This window comes from Apus apus, chromosome 13 (assembly GCF_020740795.1).
Source record: "Apus apus isolate bApuApu2 chromosome 13, bApuApu2.pri.cur, whole genome shotgun sequence".
In the NCBI taxonomy this organism is placed as follows: Eukaryota; Metazoa; Chordata; class Aves; order Apodiformes; family Apodidae; genus Apus; species Apus apus.
This window is the reverse complement of record NC_067294.1, coordinates 2,842,714-2,858,306: the sequence shown is the minus strand read 5'-3', so window position 1 is coordinate 2,858,306 and position 15,593 is coordinate 2,842,714. Positions and strand designations below refer to the sequence as shown.

The 15,593-nt window shown below is 48.9% G+C and overlaps 1 protein-coding gene across 4 annotated transcripts in view; it reads right to left on the bottom strand.

The window, feature by feature from the left end:
• JADE2 (jade family PHD finger 2) overlaps positions 1 to 15,593 on the bottom strand; it is a 113,724-nt gene that overhangs the window by 17,605 nt on the left and 80,526 nt on the right. For all 4 annotated transcript variants that reach the window (XM_051631580.1, XM_051631578.1, XM_051631581.1 and 1 more), the window contains 4 exons: positions 15,386 to 15,555; positions 6,184 to 6,395; positions 1,803 to 1,970; positions 1,137 to 1,253 (listed from right to left, as the gene is read on the bottom strand). In XM_051631580.1, coding sequence (XP_051487540.1) covers positions 1,137 to 1,253; positions 1,803 to 1,970; positions 6,184 to 6,395; positions 15,386 to 15,555 — 667 coding nt within the window. The remainder of the gene's footprint in view (positions 1 to 1,136; positions 1,254 to 1,802; positions 1,971 to 6,183; positions 6,396 to 15,385; positions 15,556 to 15,593) is intronic.

The window sequence follows — 15,593 nt, the reverse complement described above, 5'->3', positions numbered from 1 at the left end:
ACCCGAAAGCCTGACAAGGGTAGTTAGATTACACCTGTACAAACAGGCACTAATCAAAAATACGCTCCATAAACACAAGCTTTCAAAACAGAGCTCTGTGCTGCGATGAGTATGGAGCGTGTTTATTTATCCATGGCTGAACTTGCTGATTTACCCCATAAATCCTTAAATAGAGGAACTGCCTGCCTGCCTTTTTTTTTTTTTTTTTTTTTCTTTCTCTTCCTTCCTTATTCTCTCCCTCTTTCCTTGAAGCAAAACCATCCAGAGTGTGTTAGGGTGGCCTTGGCAAATGCTCTGGTGACAATCTTCCAAAGACTTACAAACCACGAGCTGCCAGCACAGGAGACAATAAAGCTCCTGTTCCATCTCAGGTGACCTTTAATGCAAATCCATTCAGTCCCAGGGATCTCACAGCTCCTGTGCCACGCCAGCGTTAAGAGGATGAAGCCTGCAAGAAGCTGAACTCTTTTTGCTGCTGCCAAGCCTGTTTGCCTTCCCCTGCCCTTCCGTTCTTTGAAAGCAGTCACTGCTATGACACAGTATCTCCATCTGGCAGGGTGAATAAGCAGATCCACCCAGAGCCATCAAACAAGAAGTGAGTCAATGCTAGAGATTTAAAGGAGTATTGTGAGATTTCATTTCAAGCTAAGGGGATTGCTTTTAAATAGCTCCCTTTAAAGTATTAAAGCCAAGGCAGTGGCACAAACGCAGCAGAGCCTGCAGGCCTCCTACTCCCATCACCCTTCTGCAACCAGCCCAGCTACTTCTGCTCCCCAGTCATCACTGCTGCCTACACTCAGGAGTATCTCACTTTTCTGGCAGCTACACCAAGCCTTTCTCCTGGAGATTCCTGATTTCAAACCAAGGTCATTTGCAGTCCCAGTAGTTAAGTGTCATTACAGCAACATCATTGTGTTATGCAAATAAAGTTAATCTAGATTCCTAGCACTACATACATTAAATGATGGCAAACAACGTCTGATGATATCTGATGGGCTCGTGCTCCCTGTTGTCAGGTTACTCAGAGCAGGAATAGGACTCGGCCAGGTCACACCCACCAACAGCTGGATAATCTCTGGTGGCTATTACAGGCACAACCCCACAGGTGTGAGGTTCTTCGGCACCGAGTTACGCACCTGAATACACGTCCCAGTGCACTCCTTGCAGAGGCTGCAGGACAAAGCCCATCTGCTTGCTGGGATATGTGAGATCTTCGTAATGGGTTCCATTTTTTCAGGACATCCAATGCTAACCTGGTCATGAAATAGAAGGCAAGTTGTAAATACTGGTTTCCATTCCACATCTCCTACAGGGGGATGCCCATGGCATTGTGAATCAGGGATGGATTTTTTAATGTTATTTTTCAGGGTCACTTGTAACTTGGAAAAAAAAACCAAACCCAAACTCCAGAAACTAGAAACAAATCTGGATGGAATGGAAAGGAAATGGAAGGAAAAAATTACCTCGGTGTTTTCTCTGAATCAAGCCTTCACCTGGATACTGCTGTGTATCTCAGATGGGCACATGAAATTAGCTTTACCCTATCCAGAGGTCTTGTGAATGCCCCCCCATCTCTGCACCCTTGAACTCCACCTCTGTGCCCTCCCTTAATGGGGCACCACATGGCTGCTAATTAAACACACAGCCCAAGGACTAATGAGCACCATAGCTCTGGCCTTGGCACAGCTTAATGATCCAAACTGGACTTGCTATTTAGAACATTAATAAATATCCTGGGCTGAGAATGAGAAACCAAGTTTGTGCCCATCCACGTGTCACGAGGAGGTTGGAAAACATCTTACTTCAGGTATCCATAAGGCACAGCTAACGTGGACCCATTTCGTCCCGCTCCGGGTGGGCTTCAGCGCTCCCCCTCTCTTGGGGCACAGCAGACACTTGGGCTGGACACCGAGGGCACAGGTCCGGCACAGCCAGCTCCCGATGGGCACCTTCAGGATGCCATAGCATGCCTGCATGGACACAGGGGGCAGGGTTAGTCCCAGCAGCCTGGGAAGAGCATCCTCCTGGATGTCCTCCCTCACTTCCACCTCTTTTGCTACCACCATATCTGGGCATCGTGATAAGAAACAGCAGATGTGAAGCAGCTCCACAAACATGGACAGCGAGGTTGATTCTTCCTTCCTTGCTGCCCTCCCTGTTTTCACATGGATACTCATGACAGATCAATACATCCTGGCTTTTAATTAAAAGCTACGTTTACAAACGTGCTGTGCATCACGCATCAGGCACCTGCCTGGCTCTGCGTTGTGGTGGAAAAGCAACCAGGCTGCTCCATCAGGACCCCCAGCCCTGGCAGCTCTGCACTGTGGACATCTCCCCACTCCTCTCCTGCCTGTTTCTGAACAGCCACCAGACCCACGATGACTCGGAGACGTCAGGAACGCTGTGCAGGGAAAAACTGTGAGGGAGCAGAGGGCAAAAAAGCCACAAGCCCATGATTGAGAAAGATGGGCACAGTGGTTACACACCCAACCCGCCTGGAAGGGAAGTGAAAATAACTACAGAGAGGTTAAAAAGGGGAAAACGACGGTCATTAATAGAAATGAGAAGGGAGGAACCCTGAAGGATGTTAAATCTAAAGGGTGATAAATCTAAAGGAGGCAAGGACAAGAGCTGAAGGACTCGGGTGCCCCTGGAACTCCCCGATAGCGCAGGACGCGGCGAAGCCAAAGCGCTTCATAAATATTTCTCTCCCGTACTTGGGGAAGAGCCAAATGATAAACCCTGTCACATAATGATGATGATAAAATACTTTCCACTTCGGCTGTAACTTACGACTATATTAAACAGCTCCTGCTAAAACCAGACAGTTTTTAACCGGCAGGCCCTGATAACTCGCTCTTAAAGGGTTTCCAGAGAGCGGAAGACAACTGCCTCGGGGCAGTGTCACTATTTTAAGTGAGGAGATGTAATTAACTCTGGAGCTGGCTGCTCTGACATCCCTCCAGAAGGCAAGCGGGCCGTGCCGATAAGGACCCCTGGCTCTGTGGGCTGTAAATCGAGCCCAGGCATTTCTCAGCTCCCCTTCTTTGAGTTTACCTCCCAAAGACAACAGTTTTTCATCGTGGTGCTGCAGGTCACTGTCACTGTGGGTGACAGGCAGAGATGCACAAGCGTGGGAAAAGCTTTTCCTCAGTCTTTACTGGCCAAGAACAGAATTTATAACAGGGCTTTAGGTTGCCCCCAAGCACAAACAGACTCTGATGGTGATTTCCAAGGGGAAAAGGCCACTTCATGAACAGTTTATTGGGATAATAAGGAATTACAGGAGGCAATATTATTGCTGTGAGTCTACATGGGTCAGAGAGATTTAACTGTGTGTTTCATAGCGCCTCCAAATCTGACAGATAAATCATTTCTGTAACAGTTTTATAAAGCATCTGATTTAGTACCAGACAAAAATCAGCCTGGTGTGTACTACCAGGAGCATAAACTGGCAGATTAACATGAAAATCTCAGAGAAAACAGAATTATGACCAGGTGTGCATCTCTAGCAGAGTCTTGGCTCTCAGTTATTTATTGGTAGAGGTTTTAGAGCAGCTGAAGGTGCAATTTTGCTCCTAGGAGCAAATACAGGGCCTCTGTCCCAGGACCAGAGCAGCTCTGGAAACAAGGAGGGTTATCAGCTGAACATGTTCCCTGTCCAGTACAAGTCAGAAGATCCTTTGGGAACACGGAGCCAGAGCAATGCTGAGCAGGAGAAGGGCAGCTATTTTTATATCTGTGCCTGTCACGGGCTCAGTGTGACCAAAAAGGGGGCACCAAAAAAACAAGGAGGATGCTGAGCCACAGAAAAGCTTGGTGTGGTCCACATAACAGAGGGAGGGGGCTTGGCCATGTCCCCATGCCAAGGAATGGGAATTCCATAATGGCAGGAGCAGAGCACAGTGGCTGGAAGCTGATGGATCATTCCCGTGTCAAACAGAAGTGCGACGTTGCCACCACAAGACCAATGAACCACAAGGATTTAGCAGTGTGTGGGGGGAAGATTCCTCCTCACTTTCCAAATGAAGACTGCAAGTGTTCTCCAAAAGCTACACTTCACAGGAATTAATTAATAGCAAGTCTCACGGCTGTGTTACACAGATGAGATGATTACAACAATTCCTTGCAGCACCAAAACCCACCAACGTGTGTCTGAGCACAGCCCTGCGCTGCCCCATCCCACTGGGATGCAGAAGGACCATGTCCTATGGGACCCCAGTTCCCCTCTGCTGCTGCCCCAATCCATGCAGCCCGTAGCATGGGCACCTGGTCCCTTTCAGGAAAGCATCATCCCCAGCAGGTCTGGGACACAGGGCTGATGAAGGCGTGGGAAAGGTTAGCTAAGAAACATGATCATAGGATCAGAAAATAGTTTGGGTTGGAAGAGACCGTAAAGATCTTCCAGTTCCAACCCCTGCCCTGGGCAGGCACACTGTCCACTAGACCACGCTGCACAAGCCCCATCTAACATGACCTTGAACACTTCCAGGGATGGAGCAGACACAGCTTCTCTGGGCAACCTGAGCCAGTGTCTCACCACCCTCATAGGAAAAAATTTCTTCCTAATGTCTAACCTAAATGTCCCCTTAAAGCCATTCTCCTTTGTCCCATCACTCCATGTCCTAGTACAAAGTCCCTCCCTAGCCTTCCTCTAGCTCCTTCAGATACTGGAAGGAGCTGTAAGGTCTCCCTGGAGCCTTCTCTTCTCCAGACTGAACATTCTCAACATTCTCAGCCTATCTTCATACCAGAGGTGTTTCAGCCTCTGGTCATCTTTGTGGCCTCCTCTGGACTCGCTCCAACAGCTCCATGATGCCATGTAACACCCTGGGCTCTGGCGGCTTAGGGTGTAAATGAGGGCAGAGGTTAGATCACAGGCAGCTTATGGGCTGGCACTGGGCTTAGGGGCTGGACTCTGCTCCCTGAAAACAACAGAAAATCTCCTGTTTCATTCAACAGCCTTGAAACCCAACATGTCAAAAGCAGAGCCCACGGGGCTGTCACGATCCATAGTGGGCCCAGCCACAGTCCTTATGTCCCCACAGCAGACCTACTCAGGTGGACCACCCCTTTGAGCCCCTGCCCAGCAGCAGTGTCAGCCCATGGCCTGACATTGCCACTTAGGCTTGCTAAAACAAAACAAAACAAAAAAACAACACAAAGAAACCCAAAACCCAAAGCTGAATCATCCTGGTATTTTGTGGAATCTGATTCACTGATGGAAACCATTCAAAACACCCACCTCCCGCAACTATAGATATCTCCAGCGCTCTCCCACGTCCAGGAAGCACTGATGGAAAAGCTGCCCAGGCAAGGAGCAAATGGCTTGCTTCAGAGGAAAAAAAACCCAAACCCTTCACCCATAGAGGGTGAAGCCCAGGAGCTGCCACCATCGTCCCAGCAATAAACAGGGCTTCAAGCAGCAATACCTCCCTGGACCCACGTGGGACTCAGGAGACCCTCGCATGGTTGCCTTCTCCTTGTCAAGGTTTCTCCAAGCATAGGAGCCCACAGATTCCCCCCAGCAAGGGCCTGAAGCATTTGCATTCAGTTCCAAAAATAAAATTATTTCCCTCCAGGCAGCAAAACAAAATGAAATCCTACACTGGTACAGTGAGGAAGCTGGGACAGAAACCCTGCCATGTGAGACAACACTGGAGGAGCTGGAAGGTTGCACTGCCCTCAGCGTAACACCATGAAGGAGGCTGGAGGTCCCAGGAATTCAGACCATTTCCCTCCTAGCCTACCATGCTGCTGGTCACCCCTGGGTGCTAAAGGTCCCATGGCTGCAGTTTAATAAAGAAAGATGGGCAAAGAGAGAAGAATAAGCCCATTAATGGAAGAGGAGGCATAAAATAAAATATCACAGAGACTGAGGAGGAGGGGGCACAACAAGCTCGCAGGAAGCAGTTTTCAACCTCTAGTTGTGTATTTCTGTGGGCATTTATGAAGGTCTGGGGCAAGGAAGCCAAGTCTGCTGTCTGCCAGCTATCCAGGAGCCCCTTGCTGTCCACGTACGCTCTGGGAATCCATCAGAAAAGCTTAGCATGGATCTGGAGCAGCTCAGGGCAACGGGGACGGGAGGAACCCAGAGGGTGTATAGAGGGAACAGGTCGATAGGTATGTCGGGGGGGACAGGGACACAGCGTGCTCTGCAGACAGCCCAAGCCTGCTCACCTGGTGAACGCAGACGTTGCACTTGTCACAAAAGACCATCTCGTTGCCGTCCTCCCCCTCGGGCGAGCGGCAGACGTCGCACACCACGTCCTCGTCGTACTCGATGCCCAAGCCCTCCTCCGTCTCGATGGCCATGTTCATGTTCTCGTAGCACATGGTCTCCAGCTCCTCCAGCACTCGCTCCAGGGTGATCTCATCCAGCTCGGGCTTTTCTGCAAGGCAGAAGACACTGATGACCACCTGCCTTGGGGAAGCGTTTTGCAAAGGGTTTGACACTGCAAGTCAGGAGGCAAATCCGGGGCGATGGACAAGGCAGCAGTTCAGAAAACGGCTGCTTCTAGCTGGGGATGCAGTTTATGTTTCATGGACAGCAACAAAATATTGCTGCTGGCTGAGAGGAAAGAAACCCTTTCAGCTGAAGCAATGCGGATAATTAGGTCTGACAGTTTAAATGTTCAAGGAGACAAGTTTTGCAAAGATGCTTTCTGCAGCGAGGACTACAACAAGCTTTGGCAACACCAAGTCAATGCTTTAATTGTTAAGGCTGAAAATTGACCCTTTTAAGGCCAATTAAATGGAAATGTAAAACTGAAGCCAAAGGCTGAAACTAAAGACAAATAGGGTTTTTTTTCCTGTTTGGGTTTGGTGGAATCAGAAGGCCAGACACTGCTGTGTCATGTTTTATTTCCCCCATACCAGGATCTTCAGTGGAAAGAAGTAGCCTGACCCATGCTGCTGTCCACCTTTCTTGTTGCAAGGCAACCAGAGAAAGTATCTCATTTATGAGCAGAGAAGGGGAAAAAAGGCTTGAGGCAGTACTAATACCAAGCAGGTAATTAAATTTTTAGTGAGAAATTTGCCATGCTGGGCATCTCTTGAACCGCAGTGTGATGTCCCTGTCCCAGGCAGAGCTCTGGGAGGGATGGAGCACAGGGGTCCCAGGCAGCATTTCCAGCCCCCCCAGCTGGATGATGCCAACAGAGGCTGCACCTTCCCCTCATGGCCACAGACTGGCTGGAAAAGCTCTGTCCAAGGGGACAGCAACCCCCAGGTGAGCTCGGCAAGCGAACACGCCATTGTCTGCCTTTTTGAGCTCTTCCCCAACGCTTTACATTGGCACGGTTTCCCTTGGCTTGACAAGTCTCTGCAAACATCTAGCCTGGCATTTTCCATGTCTCTGTCGAGTCTGAGATATCATCTAAGCCAGACAACACTGCTCCCTATCACAGCCCTTCCATGCTGGGGCTGCTGTGCTGCAACACGCCGAGGAACCTGACAGTACCTGTTCTATTCCCCAGCAACCCCAGGATCTCTGCAGAGCCCCAGGCTGGCACAGCCTGCTCAGGGCTTGCTCTTGGCTGGTTGGATGGAACAAGGCAGGGAGTGGGTTACAGATCAAGCCAGAGCATTATTTTTGCCTTCATGGTGTCCCTTTATAAACACATCACCTGTGCTGCACTTGCTGGATGGAAAGCTGCAAGTTATGACTTCATGCAAGCATTAGGTATAAGCTCTTGGTCAGTGTTTTAAGTGCACATCTGTGACTATGATTCCAGGCACTGAAGAGTCAGCCTGAAGTTACTCCTTTTCTCCCAACATTTCAGGCTCTGCTCCCTCTGCTCTTCTGGAAAGCAGAATGATCATTAAAGTGTTCGTGCTTTTTCCCACGCACTTTCCAGAGCCGCCCTGTGTTCAGAGAAAAGGGCAGGGAAAGAGGAAGGAAAGGGAGGGGGGTTTCCACAGAAACCATGACCCAGACCTGCCTGCAGGGTCAGGATCGCTGACATCACCAGGATCACACTGATAGCACCAGAACTGCACTGGCATCACTGGGATCATGCTGGCACCACCAGGATCACACTGGCATCATTTGGATCGTGCTCACATCACTGGGATTGTGCTGGCACCACCACTGTCAATGTTACACCTCAAGTGGAAAGAACCAGCTCCCATCCCACCTCCTGCATTTTCCATCCCTGGAATCCCTTTCCAGCCCAGGCATCACCATCCCTGGAGATGAAGTCACCACCGGTCCCAGACTTCTCACACTGGAGCAAGACCAGCACTCTGGCGGAGTTTCCTTATCAGCCTACATGCAACGTAGCTGTTCTACTGTTACATCAAAAAATATGGATCTCTGCCTCCCTCCCGCATGCACACGTGTGTGCTCTCACACTCCATTTAGATGTAATTACATTAGGAATTCGTTTGCCAAGTGCCATTCAGAATACCTTGGAGCTTATTGAATTGACAATTGCACTTGATGGGGATGAAGCGATTAATCGCTTATGAAACACTAAACAATAGGGCCTGGGGGTGAAGTGCTTTTCCATTTGTGCTCCATTTATCTCCTTCTGCATCATATGAAGTTTGTGCTATTAAACTCCATTCATAAAATTGTCATCTTTTTGGCTGTGAAAAAGTCATCTGTATTGATTGTGCTGATTGATTTTGCTAAACAGCAAAAAAACTCCCAAACTCCACCAAAACACTCCTTGTGTACAGACACAAGCGACACTGGTATTGCCCCCAGAAGGAAGAGCAAAGACCCAGATACCAATCTTGGCTACAATGAATAAATTCAGCAACTTCCAGGGAGTTAAAGTTCCACTTGAGAACATCACCAGGACCATGGACTGTAACTCCTGACCAAGAGAAAGGCATTTTTACCTGGTGAAGATATATAAAGGTCTTCTGTGAAAGGTGGGGAAATAAAGAAGCTTTTCTGAGCCTGTGCGGAGGGCAGCGTCGCTGCAAACTGCTCCATAGTTTCTGTCTGGAGGGACGTTGACAAAAGTGAGAATTTACTCTCACAGCAATATACTAAGTTGTGCCAGGGCAGGTTTAGATTGGATATTGGGAAAAATTCCTTCCCCAAAATGGTTGTCAGGCCCTGGCCCAGGCTGCCCAGGGCAGTGGTGGAGTCATCATCCCTGGAGGGATTTCAAAGCCATGCAGATGTGGTGCTGAGGGACCTGGTTTAGTGGTGGCCCTGGCTGTGCTGGGTTAACGGTTGGACTCGATGATCTTAGGTTGATCTTTTCCAATCCAAAAGTATCTGATTCCACGAATACCAATGATTTGGAACCATGTTCAAAACACTAATGCAGGAGTGAAAGGCTCCATGTCCCATCACCCCTTCCAGGAGTCCTTTTGTATCCTCTGTCCATTAACACTGAGCACATAAACCATGACTGGTCTTGACATGACCACCTTGGGACAGCCCCAGTACCACCCTGCAGCCAGGGAGCACTGCCCCCCACTGCATCCCAGCTGGAGAAGAGCCATCCTCTCCTCTCTTGTCCCAAGGCAGAATGCTGGTGGGCAGCACGTGCCCAGCCAAAGGAAGAATCCCTTGGAGAAGGAAGGGGACTTTGCTTTGGAAATGGAGGAGGAGAAGAGGTGCCAGACAATGATGCACAGCAGGAAGCCTCCAGATCTGATTCAGGAAAGAAAAACATGTAGGAACCCAGCCTCACATTTGGACTTTGCTCTCAGCACAAATCTCATCCCTGTATCTCTGCCATTGGGATGTGCCATGATCCTTGCAGCTCCACAGCCTCCTTGTTTATCCTGGTGGGCTCCCAGGGAGCCCAGCCATGATGCCACACACCTCAACTCTCCCTGACCTCCCAGCAGCTGTCCATACAGCACCCAAACACAGAATTTAAACATTTTATCCTGAAGGAGCTGGGATCACTGGGCTAGCACCAGAGCCACAGCACCAGGTCTGGGAGAACCACCAGGCACATTCCTTTACACAACGCCGCTCTCCGTTATAATTGTTTCTGTAATATCCTAATTTATGTGGCATGAAGGAGCAATATTCTTCTGCTAAATGAATTCTCAGCTACTCCTTATCGTGGTGTGAGCTGACTCACTGAGCAGGGAAGAAAAAAAATACAGCTGGGGAGCCACCTTTCACAAAACAGAGACCTACTTCTGACTAAACTGCGCTCCACTAAAATCAACTTACTGAAACAATAAATCCTTTACCCTGTGGAGAATACCTGGAGATAAAACAGCTCATGAACAAACAGTCATTAGGACTGCAGGCTGTGCAGTCCATTAGCTGATTCACAAGCTGTAAAACTTGGGAGTCTATTTTTCAGTAAATATATAAATGAGCAAAATTACTGTGCTTTTTTAATAAAAATAAAAAGGAAAGCACTTGTGGGATGATGTAGGCTTGTCTCCTAATGCATTTGAAAAACTAAGAGTGAAAGGACACTAGCTCCCTGATGGGATGGGGTGTTGGGAGCATGGAATGGGGACCATGGGCTCCTGATGGTCCTGCACTGGGTGAGTCACTGCCAACCTGGTGGCCTGGGCTTCTGCCTCTGCAAAGCTGTGCTAAGGATCCTTTCCCTCTCGGGGCCTGGGAGAACAAAATCAATCCAAAGATACAAAGCACTGGCTAGATGCTACAACTGAGTTTAAGCACCACTGTGAAGAAGGATGCTCTGGGAAAAAACACAGTTTGCCTCTGAATAAGGCCAGGAGCTGAGCACTGCCACACTCAAGACACCTATGGGGACACCCCTGCTCCAGTCTGGGTGCTCCTGGGTCCGGTCCCAAACATCCTTTGGGAAGATCAGGGGATGACAAACAACCACCTCAACACCACACCAGCAACCTGGGACACCCCCAGGCACCTCTAACCCATGGACCACCAGCACACAGTGCTTGGGGGATCCATTAATCTCTCATTATATGTGTGTATATATATATAGATGTACATTTATAATCAGACCTTTAACCTAAAGTGTGACCAAACAGAAACATGCAACCTTCATGAGCTGAGCATCCCATAAAACTCCTAGATATTTTGTTACAAACACAGCCTGCTATGCACTTAAAAGGTTTACAGGAACCAATTATCACCCCTTTCTGCCACCCACTGACATCAATTATTGCTCAAATTTAAGATGATGACAAGATGTTTTAGAAGCCAGTTTATAAGCTGCTGTTTCTCTCTCTCTCCAGTGATGTTCAGCACTGACAGAGCTGTCCTGGAGCACTCCTGATGAAAGCCTCCATGCTCCATCCAGCAGCAAAACTCTGGGTATTGCTGGAAACTACTGCAATTACTGCCAGGGATTTATGAAAATAGCAAAAAGGAAACCTGACATAAAACTTGATTGTGTTGAAAACCGTGGAGGCAAAATGTCTAAAGCTTCTCTCGCTGATTTCCAACCCTGCTAATCCATAAACAGAATCACAGAATGACAGGATGGTTTGGGTTGGAAGAGACCTTAAAGACCAGCTAGTTCCAACCCCCCTGCCATGGGCAGGGACACCTCCCACTAGACCAGGCTGCTCCAAGCAGCATCCCAAAAGGATGAAGTGGGATGGGGTAGACTTGGATAAGGACTCCCAGGTCTGCCAGGGAGGCAAGAATCTGCTCTCCATGTACATTGAGCACATCTTCCCCAGGGGTTACTCCACCAACTTCAGTGTATCCCACATCAACTTGACCAACCTCCCCTCTGCCAAGGGAGGCATCAGCTCATTAGCACACAGACATATCTCAAGTATGCAGTGATGAATTCCCCCTGGAGCTTCAAAAGCAATAAATGTGACCTTTGCATGTTCCTGCCATAAAATACCAGGAACACCTCCAGCTCCCAAGATAGAAGCTGTGGTGGGCATATGTGAGCAGCATACACCATATGGATTAAGTCAAGGGAATACTTAGTAACTTCGACTCTGCCTTCAGTAAAATTTATTCCGGCAACGCTTTTAGCAATTTCTTGAGGATTTTCCATGTGTTTATGAAGTGCCAGTCACTGCAAGAAGATCTTCCAGCCTTGCCCTTTGAAGACTCTCCAGCCCTACTCTTACAATAGCCTTGGACTTAGCGGAGATCACAAAATACAGCATAAAATGTTAATATAAAACCAAAGACTTTCCTCTAAAAGGAAAGCCTGTGCTGCCTGGAGTGGCACACACATACATGTGGTTCTGGGTTTCATTCAGACTCCTTCAGACCCACTTCTTTTACTATCTCATATTGCAGCAGCAACAAATAAAACATTTAGGCATGCTTAAATATTGATTCCATCTCTAGCACACACAAGTTCTTTAAACGGTACGTGTCTGCTGAGCACAGTAACCGCTACTGAGACATCTTATCAAGGGCTTTAAAGCTGTTTAAAGTTATCTTATGTGAACAAAATCTTGCTTTTCAGAGCAATTTCATCTAATTGGGAGAGAAGCTGACAGAGCGAAGAGAGCTGGAGCTATCTGGAGGTTTATCTGATCTCGGGTGATAAAATTCCATCCTTGGGGTGACCTAAAAAGGACTGGAAAAGGCATGTGCTACGTGGATCAACGGCAAAGCGAGCCGGATGATCTCATAGGTGTTTTCCAGCTCTCCTCCCCACCACTCCTCAAGAGCCAGTCAGAGATCAGGGTCCTTCTTTGTCATTAAATATTTTGGGAATGACACATTGTGCCCCTGGACTGGCCAGTGACAACAGCTCAGCTAAACACCCAGGAGGAATTTAAACTTCTGCCTATCTCTTGATAACTCCTGACTTCTCTGAAGAGGAGGAGAGGCTGCAATTCTCCAGTGAAGTTATGTTAATGAACTCAGAGATTAGCAAAGCTCCTTTGGAAATCTGAGTACGTCATTAATGTCGAGGGCTTCTGGGACAAAGAGCTATTTATGGGCTGCCTTCAGACCAACCCAAGCAGGCGGCATCTCCCGCGATGGGGGGTGAAGGGCACCCAAATCCCACCCCCGCTGCATGGCTTCTCCCATATGGGAAGCAGAGGGAGCAGAGCCTCCATTCTGGCACAGCACAGGAGGTGAGCAGCCGTAGATTTCCTTCAACAGCCTTCTTTTGCCTCAGCACTTCCACGGGCAGGGTAATGCATCCCCCAAAGAAGCTGGTTGCAGCCCTGATGCCCCCACAGCCCCTGTGGTCTAGCCCCTGGCACAGGTAGTGTGGGCAATGGCACTGTGGTCCCACAGCCAGAAGCATCAGCATCCCTACCTGCCAGATCCCCATCTCCCCACAGCCCTGGGGTTGCTCATCAACACCACAAATTTTCCTTTTCAAGTCACTGGAAAAACTGCACTAGCCCTGGCACTGAAGTAAGGAGGACTGGGGCAAGATAACCAGAATCCTTTGGGATGAAGCCACATCCACAATGGATTCCACATGCCAAATGCTGGTGTTCAAAGCTACTCTCTCCCCAGCATGTTTAAGACTCAGACAGTAAAGTGCTCTTCCAGCAACAGAAATGGGCTGAGACTCAAGTGATGAACAAAGGCTCTGCATCCGCCACTGCTGGAATCCCCTGGGCTGGTTGTTATCAGGAAGGCTCAGGGGCTTCATCAGAGACTGTGGTCCCACCCAGCATCTCCCAAGGACCATCTTTGAAAAAGGTGATAAACAACAAGGAGCTGGAGCAAGAAAAATGCAGCTGGCTCAAAACTGCACTGAGGGTCAGTGGCAAAGCCTGAGCTGTGTCCTGACATGGGGTGCAGGGTGTGCCTGCTGGGATGCTGCCACCCAGAGAGCACAGAGCAAGGTGACAGGGCTGTGACAATGCTCAGGCTCCCCTCCTAAATCTCACCTTCTCCCAAAGTCGTGCTGTTGGTGAAGCCACCTCTCCCCCCAGCCTGCTCTCACCCCAACAACACTCAGCCCATCTCAACCTTCCAGCTCCCCATCAGCATGGGAACTCCACATCTGAAAGGCATTTCAGACACTGCATTTGTAACCTAGTACTTTGAAAAAATAATAAAGCCAGCCAAATTTAACCCAACTGAGCTGAAGAAGCCAAACCTCTGCCTGCTGCCTTTCAAGAGACTGATGAAATGTGAGGAAGTGGGAAGTGGAAATACAGACAACGCTTCTCTGGGGCCCAGAGACACCTCTGATGGTCACCCAGCTGTGGAGATGGAAGTGCAGCAGGAGACACAGGTAAAGCACAGTGGAGGCAGAAGGATGCCCAGTGTGGTACAGGCTGTTTTCCTGGTGCAGTGATGGCAGCTGTGCAGCATCAGGAGAGGTGGATCCTCTGCAAGGATCCTCAGGCAAGACTGAGCTGCTGAGCCTTGCCCAGGAGCACCCTCTGCTCTGCCCAAGAACTTGACCTCAGCTGCTGCTGCCTCTAAACTCAGCCGTGCTAATGACAGAGCTGAGGCTGCTAATAAAGGACGAGTCAATGAGGGCAAAGCTGACAAAGATTTGCTAGTGATATTATGGGCTCCACAACACTGAGCTTTTGGGAAATCCAACATACAGGATACATATCACAGATAATGAGCCAAACTCTAAAAGCAGCCTCTACAATTTTATCAAGGTCCCAGAGATCATGGTAACAGAATTCCCTTGTAACTCATTAGTACAACAGAAGAACAGAGATTATCTGCAACCAAGATCCACCAATGTGGTGGCCAACATCAGAGCTAGTTTATGCTCCCTGCAAGTTGATGGGACTGACTCTTACTGCAATTATCTTGCTGAACCTGGCTGCAGGGCTGAGCCAGCTGGCTGTGAGACAGCACGACCCTCCTGTCCAGCCCTAGCATGATCCCATCTGCTCCAGCCCTTGATAACATACTTTGTCCCACCCTTGAAAGACCTTTGCCACAGGGAGTAATGCTTCATGTAGGCACACTGCAGCTCTCACCAACCTCACAAGGTGCATGTTTCATTATGCTGTTGTTCTTACCTGTGCAGCAGCACCCAGGCCACAACAAACCTTCCCTAACAAGGACTGGAAAATCCCTCCAGTCTGGCAGGACTACACAACCACGTCTCTGCCAACAGATTTGCCCAGCAGACCGTGCTAATCACTAGTGCCAGTGGTCAAATTCCAAGTCCAGGTACTTGCAACTCAACCGAATTGCACTAATGGGTTTTAAGAATGTGCAGTGATACAACAGCAGTGGTGCAGGCCACAGGGTGCTGTGGTAGAGACAACCCAAGACCAGGATTTCTAAGAACTGCACCCTTCTACTAGGAAGTCCTCTTTCCCCTGACCCTGTCTGCCCAGTTGGCTACAGCTGGAGAAACACTGCAGAAATGCTTTCAGATGGGGCCAGTCAAATTAAGAAGAGCCAGGTCAACACACTCATTCTGACCAACACCTCCTTCTGCTTTTGTTCCATGGGATTACTTAAAAAGATGGAATGCCCACTCTGGGAAGCCCAGGCAAAGAGAAAACCAACAGCAACACTCACCCATCTCCTTGAGCTCCATATTAACAAGTTCCAACCAGTAAGCATCGAGCTCATCCAGGTCATAGCGGCTCATTCCTTGCAAGTAAGTCTTCGTAGCTTCCGAAATCTCAGAGCCAGGCGGGCTACTTGGTGAAACCTGTGAAGGTGAGCTCTCCAGCTGGGGTATGCTCCTGGAAGAAAAGAAGGAGAGGCTAAGAAAAAGCTACAA